The sequence below is a fragment of the Arachis ipaensis genome, chromosome B05 (genome assembly GCF_000816755.2).
Source record: "Arachis ipaensis cultivar K30076 chromosome B05, Araip1.1, whole genome shotgun sequence".
Classification (NCBI taxonomy): Eukaryota; Viridiplantae; Streptophyta; class Magnoliopsida; order Fabales; family Fabaceae; genus Arachis; species Arachis ipaensis.
Genome location: NC_029789.2, coordinates 26,939,688 through 26,950,587, shown reverse-complemented (window position 1 = coordinate 26,950,587; position 10,900 = coordinate 26,939,688). Strand labels below are relative to the sequence as shown.

General features: G+C 34.9%; 1 protein-coding gene and 1 pseudogene across 2 annotated transcripts; one reads left to right on the top strand and one right to left on the bottom strand.

The window, feature by feature from the left end:
* Positions 1 to 2,436, top strand: part of LOC110271965 — a 34,423-nt pseudogene extending 31,987 nt beyond the window's left edge.
* LOC107643510 lies at positions 2,908 to 5,780 on the bottom strand. 2 transcript variants are annotated; one of them, XM_016347177.2, is made up of 3 exons: positions 5,254 to 5,780; positions 5,060 to 5,173; positions 2,908 to 4,928 (listed from the first exon to the last, which is right to left on the bottom strand). In XM_016347177.2, the coding sequence occupies exons 1-3, from the start codon at positions 5,453 to 5,455 to the stop codon at positions 4,912 to 4,914; spliced, it is 333 nt and encodes a 110-aa protein (XP_016202663.1). In that variant the 5' UTR covers positions 5,456 to 5,780; the 3' UTR covers positions 2,908 to 4,911. The 2 variants fall into 2 exon arrangements, with proteins under 2 accessions (XP_016202663.1, XP_016202662.1); XM_016347176.2 differs by having other exon boundaries at positions 5,060 to 5,117; positions 5,254 to 5,776.

Below are 10,900 nucleotides of genomic sequence, written 5' to 3'. Positions count from 1 at the left end.
TTATTATTATTATTATTATTATTATTATTATTATTATTATTATTATTATTATTATTATTATTATTATTATTATTATTATTATTATTATTATTATTATTATTATTATTATTATTATTATTATTATTATTATTATTATTATTCATTTTATTAAAGATATTATTTTATAAGAAAAAAAAGGTAAATCAGTTATAATTTCCAAAAATTTTAGAAAGACAAAGTTAAATTAAGAATCTTATAATTCTCCTTTCATAAGATATTTAGAGAAAGGCAAGAGAAGAATGTGAAAATAATTTGAGATATTAAAAGCAAAAAAGTAAAAGAATGAAGAAAGAAAAGCAAATGATTTAAAGGGATATCTGCCACAGGAGAGGAGAGAGTAAAGACTAAAAGAGAGCAGAGCACAGAAAAAAAGAATATATTAACTAAAGAAATATCTGCCACATGAGAGCTGATCTCTGCCACAAGAGAGCAGAGGCCAAAGATAAAAAGACTCTAAAAGACTGTCTACCACATGAGAGCAGATAAAATGTGATTGTTGTTTGGGTCTTAGTACAAAATTTATAGTGGAGACACCCACACATTGTGAACTATTTTTCAGATGTAAGCATATTATAATACATTTAAAAGTCACATTGTTTGAAGCTTGGCTGTAAGACTTATATGCACACTGTATGCATCTAGAAAATTGTATCTAGGACTTGTACTCGGGTAATGTCGGGAGCGAGTAGACAACCGACACGTGAGCTCATGGCTTGCGTAGGGCTAGACATATATCATACTTGTTTGCGCATATTTTTCTGTGATTTGTTTTTTGGTATATGTGTAGGTGCTTTGTATATACTTTATGATTATTTGACTTCTGTATTCTTTATTTGTTAAGTTGAATGTATTATATTGATTGTTGTTGCTAGCTGAGTATATAATAAAATGAATTTAACTTACTACCCCGACCCTACTAAGAACTCCCCAATTCTTACTCCTCTTTTCAACTCTTTCAGCTACAGGTGTGAAGGCTTATTGTGAAGCTGTGGAAACATAGAAAGAGTTTGTTCAAGAGTCGAGTTGTTGTTAGGATTTATTTTTCCCTCGCCTTGTTAGTTGGAGTTTTATTCAGAGGGTTGGTCTTAGTAATTGATTTTGTATATATTATTATAATGAATTATTAATATTAAGTATGTGAATATGTGTTATTTGTTCTTGACGGAAAAGTTTTAACTTTTTAGTAAAACAATCGATAGATTAATGCATAAAGACTCAATATAAAATAGATAATAAAAGAATTAGATTAGTAACGCCTTACTTTTGGTACGATCATGACGTATTGAAAGTTGAGTCGTTACAGATTGATTCTTTTAGGCCAAGAAAGTCAGCATTGGCTTCTTTACATTCGGGGAACAAAAAACTTGTCCCTTAGATATACAAGAGAGCTTAAGCTGGCCACTCAGAGGGGAGATAAGTGTTCATCACTTTTGAGCAAAATAGAGAAAGTACTTCGTGTTATTGCAGATGCCGAGTCTACCAAAAAGGTACAACTTCAAATATTCTTTTGGAGTAATCAGTTTATACTAGATTCTAAAGATTGTATTCAGCTGTTGATGCATCATTTGCTACCAGATATTTGAAGCTATGCATATTGGGGCCAATGTAATTAAAGAAAATAAGATTAGTGTGGAAGAGGTTGATCTCTGTTTTACGAGATCTCCAAGAGAGCATTGATTCACAAAAGAAAGTGAAAAATATGCTAGGTATATTTTTCATATCTTCTGTAGCAATCATTTAAATTGTGCCTTTCAATTTTCTTTAATGATGAGTTTTGTAATAGATATAGAACCCAAGGATTTTCAAGATTTTTGTAATGTTAAGTCCAATGTCTATTTTTTAACATTCGTGTTTTTATTGGTTGTTACTTTGTGCCAACTGCAGAACAAACTCCATCTTACACGAATATCGAAGATGAAGATATCCAAGACGAATTGGAGAAGCTAGAGTTGGCTATTGAGAAGGAGGCTCTAGTGTAACACCCTTACTACCAGAATGTTATGCTTCTGATTGCGTCACTTTAGTAGCGAGAAAACTATAACAACATCCATATATTTGATAATATAATAGGAGCCTTTAATTCGAAACCGAACAGACTTTTCTTTGAAAAATCAGAAATTCTTTTTATTTCTTTTCACCAACAAACATACTTACAAACCAATCACAACACTGCATATATACATACATACATACATACATATATACACGCACACCTAATAATAAGAGTCTTTATACAAGTAATTTGCAAACAGTGCATATCATTATAAATCTCGGCTCCTATCCCTCTTTATAAAAATATAATAATAATGGAGAAGGAAAACTAATAGCTAAACTAATACAACCATATTGCATAACTAAAAGTACAATAAGCTCTTTATAAGCCTCTTCGTTCGTTTTCTGAAAAGATAAAGTTGTAGGGGGTGAGAACCTAACCACATGATTTCATGAGAGGAGTTGCAAAATTGTCATAAAAGGAGATATATATATATATAAAATCAAAGTTTGTTCACAGCAGTGATTTATGTTTGCCTTATGAATCCTTTTCTCTTATTCAAATTATTTTATTCTCAATCCCGTTCAATTCTTATTCATTAATTTACCAAATCTCAATCTCTATTTCAAAATCATACGAATATTCTTTTAAAACCAAAATCATCGATCACGTCACCACAAGTCAATATTTATATCAGTTTCCACCGACTTACCAATTCACGGCCTCTGACCCAAAACATAACCAAATCACGGCCTCTGACCCAACATATAATCAAATCACGGCCTATGACTCAAAATATAATTAGATAATAGCCTTCGCCTCAACATATAATCAATTAACACTCAAACCACCGTAATTCTAAGTTCAAACACAACTAAGAGCAATTACGCCAAGTTTGGCAATTAGCAGATAAACAGAAGTATTCATATAGGCAAACCAAATACAATATGCACACCCAAACAATGTCACATAGATACATATTATGCATGCTTGTCCTATTGACCATGAGCTCACATGTCGGTTATTATGCCAAACCCGACACAAAATCTACTTGGCGTCTCATGGATCAGTCTCTCGATGCACATCCCCAGGAGGAAAAATCAATAAGTCATGATACCAGTATCTCAACAGAGAGTGTCATCTCAACTTCTTCTGGAGGTACAAATCATGCCAAGAAAACAGAGAATACCGTCTCATTTCAATAAAGAGTGCCATCTCACCTTTCATCCGAGAGAATGTGGGTGATATGCATCGACGTCCTCGTACCACACTACATCCATGGAGTGGATCACATCACATCGCATCCACGGAGTGGATCACATCACACCGCATCCACAGAGTGCGTTAAAATGATTATCAATTCAACACACAAATGGGATAATACCCAGACCTTACCAATCCAGACATTTAGGCCACAATCAATCAAACTTAAATTCACAATCAAAATCGAACCATAAGTCTTTAAACTCATATTCATCACGATTCAAAATCATACTTGGCCCATTCACTTTCAAAAATAAAACGTATTCAGTTCACATCTCGCCAAGAATCACTTCCATATCTCATTTAATCTAAAATTCACGGTCCGGTTTGCAAACCATTTAGAAACTCAATTCATCGAATTTTTCTACACTCATTTCAGAGTTTAAAAATCAATTATCAAACATCATATGGTTTTACAGGGATCACAAGCTTGTCGAGAAAGCTAAACGGTTAAAAACAGAGTTTTTTCAAGAAAATAGGATGTCTGCTACAAAATTTCTAGGTTTCAGTTTTAAAGCCCAGTTTTCAAACCTTCATAACTTTGTTTCAAAAATTCATTTTTCGTCCATTCTTCGAACATCATAAACTCGTTATACTCAGTTTTAATTTAAATCAAGTTTCACAAATTTTTGAGATTTGAGGACCAAGTTATGATCTATCAAATTTAGTCAAAAATCACTTTTTACCCAAAAGCTCAGCATATTCAAAATGAACCTTTTTCCAAATTCATTCTTTTAAAAACAAGTTAAATATTCATTTCATCCTTTCCAAAATCCCATTTTTCATACATCATACCATTCAAAACACTTTTTTTCTAAAAAGAACATTTTTCTTCAAAACCAATGCCACCTTCCATAACATCTTCCGAAACCTCTAAAGCAACTTCACTTAAAACCATTTTCTTTTTTATAAAACTCCTTTTCATTCAACCAAAATCATCAAACTAACTTCAAAACCATTTTAAATTTAAGCCTCTTTCAAAAGACTCAAAAATAATTTATTCTTAAATCAATCACTTAATTAAGTCCAAACTAATAAAAATTTCATCAGCACTTCCCCTAAAACTCGGACTTTATTACCCTTCAAGGGTTCCATCCAAACCACTTTTCTCAATCCTTTTGAACAGTTTCAAAACCAAACAATTTCTCAATATAAACGTATAGATCAGATTTCTAATACAAAATCATTTCTCCATATATATATATATATATATCAGATTTCCAACAGAAAACCATTTCTCAATATAATATATAAATTAAATTTCCATCATAAAACCATTTCTCAATATAAATATATAAATCAAATTTCCATCACAAAACCATTTCTCAATATAAATATATAAATCAGATTATCAAACTTTCGTTAACTATCACAACGCCAACTCAATTAATCAAGAATTCAATCAAGTAAACAATCATATTCATCCAAAATAACTCGGTCAATCCATAATACTCACATAATCACCAAAAATGTATTACACACATCAATATCAATCTACAACAATTCCATAATATAAAATATATTTTAAAAAAAAAAGTCCCTACCTTAAATAGTCGAAACCCATAAAACCAAACACATCTAAGAACTTCTTTTCTCTTGGCCTGAAATCAGCGGCATCAAATCTGACTATTTTCTGCAACAGCAACAGCCACAAACACACCATACAACAACAGTAACTCAATTCTGAGATATTAACATCGTGTAAAACTCAATAATATATAATGAAACAACGACTATAGAGGTTCAGAATAAGGAACAACTTACTGTAATTACGAATAAGTGAAAGAATGGAGTAGCGGTAGCTCCAGCGACAACGCAGCAGCTTGGTGTTGCATGCAACAACCATTAAAATCAGCATGCAAGAACTAAAACTCGACCCTACATTACCAACACCTCAGAATTTCTAACAGATTATAACAGAATACTTATTTTAAGGGTTCCGAAACGAAAACGCTTACTGTAACTGAAGAGGAATAGCTGAACCGAACAGTAGTAGCTTTGGGGAGGTTCCAGCGACAACAGAGCCATACTCGATACCCAGAAACTTTGCCAGTGGCAGTGACAGAGGAACGATTTCTTTCCCACTGTGTTCTCCTCCATGGCAGACCGAATGGCAGCGGCGAAGGAAGCTCCGGCAGTGACGGCAATGTGGCTGGCCATGGTTCTCCCTCTCTCCTCGCGCGTCTTCTCTCTCCTTGCACGTCTTCTCTCTCCTGGCGAACCTCCATTGGTGGTGTTGATGGAACGGCGATGGCAGCCATGGAAGCTCGGCGACGAAGCTGGCAGTGACGGGAGGCACGAACGGCAGTGACGGTGGTGGCGATGCCCACCGGCGTCGTCTTCCTCTTTCCCCTTTCTTCCTCGGTTCCCCCCTTATCTCTTTCCTTTTCTTTCTTTTTTTCTTTTTTTCTTTTTCTTTTTCTTTTTCTTTTCTGACGCAGGGGGTTGACAGCTAGAGTTTGGTGAGGTGAGGGTGTGTTGTGTTAGATTTTAGGGTAGTGTAAATTAGAGTTTGTTTTGGTAACTTTGGTAAAGTAAGTATTTCAATAAAAATTAAGGGGTAGAGTAATAATTTAAAACCAAATTAAATACAAACTAATTATCTTTGAAATGCTATTTAATTATCAACTTGTAAATTATTTTTAAATAAATATTAATTCAATAAAAATTGGAGATAATTAAATTAATTTTTTTTATTCATAAAATAAAGTTAAAAGTCTAAATATTCAAATAAAACATATAAAATTCTCATAATTTAATTTCTAAAAATCAGGGGTCTTACATCTAATTCCTGCAGTCGAAAAGGCATTTGGCACCATAGAAGAAGGAAGAGCAACTACAAAAGTGATAAATTCACATTTTATAATTATTTTTGGCTTGAAAATAGTGGATTTTATTAACTTACTTTGCATTTATTCTTTGAAATTATATGTTTTTGTGAATCTCTTCCCAATTGTGTTTAATTGTAAAAAACATGTTTTTTATGCTTAGAATTGCCAATTTTAATTCACTTTTCTTCCATTTGATGCCTTGATATGTTTGTTTGAGTGATTTAAGATTTTGAAGGCAACGATGGCTTGAAGAAGTGAAAAAAAAAATATGCAAAGTGGAAGAATTCAAGAAATGAAGGATTTGCAAAGTTGTCAATCCTGACATTTTCGTACTAAATTGATCACAACTTGATATAGAGGTCCAAATAAAACGATTCCAGTGGCACTAGAAAGATAACATCTAGGGCTTCAAAATGATATCCATATGTCTATAGTGGACATTAAGTTGAGTGTGCATACGCACACACGCGTCTGAGCACGTGTCTCATTTAATGCAGCACATGATCTACAATTTCTAGCCCATTTTGGACCAAATCCAACTCATTTCTGATGATATTGAACCAAGGATTGAAGAGGGATGAATCAAGTAGTGATAGTTTAGGTTTTTATTATGTTTTAGGACAATTCTAGAGAGAGATTTCTTAGTTTCATTCCTCCTTAGATTTAGGCTTTAATCTTGTTTTAGTTTATTTTTGGTTTAATTACTCTGTTCGTCCCTATAGTTTCACAAATTTTCAATTAGGTCCCTATACTTTTTTTTCTTTTAATTGATTTACTGTACCAATTTTTTTTAATTAGGTCCCTCTTAGCAGTAATTGGCTTAATTTTATAGGGACCCAACTGAAAAAAAAATTGGTGGAGGGATCCAAATAAAAGAAAAAAAAAGTGTAGGGACCCAATTAAAAAAAATTAGTGCAAGAACTCAATTAAAAGGAAAAAAAGTATAGTGACCTAATTAAAAATTTTGTAAAACTATAGGGATCAACAGAGTAATTAAACCTTTACTTTTTTTTTTATATTTCCTTATTCTATCCTCTTAATTCACTTAGCTTTTCTTGTTAATTTTTCTATTTTGCTACTCTTTAGTTTCATGAACTCTTGAGAATTTTGGTTTTCTATTAATATAATTTTGATGTTTTTCATGTTATTGATGCTTATTTGAGTTATCTTTATTGTTTTTCTGAGTTTGATAGTTATAACTTTTATAATTTATGCAATTTAAGATGTTTTGTTTATATGCCCTCAAAGTGTTTGATAAAATATCCTTTTTAGTTATTGAGTAGTTTTTCACACTCTTGTCTTGAGATTGAGGACTTAGGTGACCTTGAGTCATTGATGTCCAATATTGATTGGTTATTTAGGGTTGTTGGTTGATTTTGTTTCCACTAACACTAGTCTTTTATTAAGCTAATTAGTGAGTTGACTAGGATTTGTAGATTAAGATTAATTATATCTATTTGACTTACCCTTGATGTTAGGGTTGACTAAATAGGATTTACTCTTCATAATTTTCATGTTTGTGGTCAATGACTAGGATAGGAAACCTTGACTCTCAACCCTTGCCAAGACCCTTTATAGTATTTGATTTTTCTTTATTTTATTAGTTAATTGTCACTTACTTTCTTGCTATTTAATTTTATTAGGGACCTGTGGATCTGCTGGGGCTCCTCATGCTGGGGCGCTGCCTGCTCGGGTTCTGCCTGCTCAGCCTTTGCTCGTGCATCCTCCTCATGCTCATCCGCCTCCTCCTCAGATGGCTCTGATGGTGTGTCAGGCTCGGAGGGGATGTCAGGGTGTCCCGATCTGATCATCAGCTTTAAATGCTCATAGCATCGCTTACTGCGACGCTCAGTCCGCTCATATCGCTGCTGGTTGTGATGCTCCATCTGATCTAGGCGCTCAAATAGGCAGTGCACAAGGTGGTAAATGGGCTGGGAGGCAGGTGAGGGTGCTGTGGGTGTGGGTGGTGCGGCAGGTGCTAAAGGGGCATCAGAGGATGTGGCTGCATCAGTGGAGGTAGTGAGAGAGGGCGGTCTGTAGCCCAGAGCCACGAACTTCCTGCCATATGGGATGATCTTCCTGTAGTCTGCGGCTGGTGGCTTCTCATCCTTAGGCTCCTAGGGTACCTCAGCTCGGCGGCCCAACTGGGTAATCAAATATGGGAAAGGTAGAGTGCCTCGAACATGGACTTTAGCCATGGAGTGACGGATGAATCGAGGAAGGTACAGGTCCTTGCCTTCTATCACGCACCAGATAAGAGTAATCATGGCAGCTGGCACCTCAGTCTCGCGAGTGCTCGGCATCACATAGTTGCTCAGAATTTGTTGCCATAGCCGAGCCTCATCATTAAGATAAATAATTTTTATGTCTTTTGGGTGCACTGTTGACTTACCCATAACCCATGGGATAGTAGGGTCAATAGCTATGGTGCGCTTCATTGCTTCCCAATCAAAACGCATAAACCTCATATCTTTCTCAGCCTTCTGGTAACCATCTGGTTCATTTGACTTAGGCTGAAAATGGAGGATATCTTCAATTACCTCCTCAGTAACTAAAACTTGTTTTCCTCTGAGCTGGACTGCATCCAGGGTCGTTTTAAAATAGTTGCAGTAAAATTTCCTGACCCAAGATGCATTAACCTCAGTCAAATTCCTCTCCAGAAAGAACAGCCTCTCTATTTTATCTGTTCTGTAGTGTACTGTTGTAATTCAGCTGGAATTCTGAGGGTCTTTTCTAGATATAGGTTCCTTGCAGTTGCAAAGATCGGATACTTCAGTTCACAATATTAATTTGCAAACTTGACTGGATCAGTTGCAGGCACTAACTGATCAGCTTTTTCCTGCGGAGTAAAGTTCTTCTCACGCCCGGAATCATCATGTAGTATATCTAAAATAGTGGTAGATGATTCTCCTCTTTTTCTTTTGCATGTGCCTGCTTTAGCTTTTTCTTTTCCTTTTGGATCTGACATCCTGAAAAGTAGAGGTTCCAGGATACAATTTATTAAACTAAAGTAGGAAAACAGGAAGGCAAATAGTATTCAAGTAATATAAGCATAGATGATTAAAAGAGGAATGAAAGCCAATGCATGAAGTGAGTCAGAATTATATAGGATGTTGGACTGAATGCAAGGTACAGTTCAAAGAAATTAATTCACAACCAAAAACTATGAGATGCAGAATGCTTGTTTGTCAAGAAATAATAATAAACATGCCATGAAAGTGGTTAATAGTCAGTTAAGTTATAAGCCAAAGAAGTAGGTTAGAATTAGTGGCATGGTAATGTAGTTCCTAGAAGTGCAAAAGGTTTAGAAACAAGCATGATCACATTCAAGCATACAATGCAGATTATTAATGATAAATCGTGTGATAAAAGAAGCACAAAAATGAATAAAATCATCAATAATGCGATTTAACTAAGAAGGGAACCAGAAAGAATAGGAATGCTAGCCCATTCGTCCATAAATTGGCTTGGTTGAAACCCATTAGTGCAGAATTCAAAAGTACCAAAGCCAATTCATGAATGGGATTTGAGTGAAACAATTTGCAAAAAAATCGGGCAGCATTCCGGCAGTTAAAGGAACGTTCCTGAAAAAACAAATAGTGGAATCAACAGCCAGATGAATGTTGTGAGTGGCAGATAGCATGAAGAACAAGAAATCAATGAATCAAGAAGCATAAAGCAAGGCGAAGCAGTTGGCGCATAAAGCATATAGCATAAAGCATATAGCAAGAAGCAATGATTCTTAAATGTAGCCAGCTTTCTCTTATGGTAAATCCAGCAATTGATAATGAGCAAAGAATATGCATTCAAAGAATTAATGGTCACTGATAAAATAGCAATGAAAGGTCAATTGTAATTCATATTTGAATTTCATTAAAATCATATATTAAGAATCTAAAATTAAGGAACCAAGTTAGCGCAGGTAAGATCACAACAGCATCAACAAATCAAGTCAGGCTCATATAAACCGCAACATTTGTCAATTATCATGAAGAACAAGGTGATTCACATGATGCAGGTAACATTAAGCAGAACAAAGTAGCTGGTTAATCCCTAAACGCAACCAATTCCTTGGTATGAGTAGGAGAAGTCTCAAGTTCAAAAGTGTCAAGTTCAATAAAACTAAATTTTTCAAAAATTTTGGCAGCATGCCGGCTATAAATTGGACGTTCCCCAGCAACAGAAATTCAGTTCATATGACATTAAAGTAGTACATAAAAGAGTAGCAAATAGCAAGTCATATGAGTTCAGAAAAGAAACAAATTCAATTTGTAGCAAGAAATGCCATTTAGGTGGAATAATGTCAAAACAGCATTTAAACAGTAATGAACAGCATATTAGCAGCATCAACAGCACAGCAATTTCAAAATTGCAAAACAGATAAAGCAAGCAGCAAGAACGGCGCAATTATCAGACCTAAATCCACTAACCATATCCTAACTACCTAACCACCTAAAATCCACTACGAACAGGCATCTCTAACTATCCTAATTCTAACAAAATGTAACTAAGCTAATTAATCTAACTTAACAGAAGTAGAATTTGAGTTTGCAGAGATAGAGGCAGTGAAACCTGGGAGGTGTTGTGACTCTAGAATTGGGAAAAGAAGAAAGAGGGTTGGTATCGTCGGAAGTGGTAACGGCGCGGCGGCTCTACGGCGGCGCAAGGAGGTGCGGTGGTGGCGGACTTGGGGTTGGCAATGGGGCAGGGGTGAGAAGAGGAAGAGAAGGGAGAGAAGAAAAGGAAGTAGGGGAGGGGGTGATGGTGGTAGCGT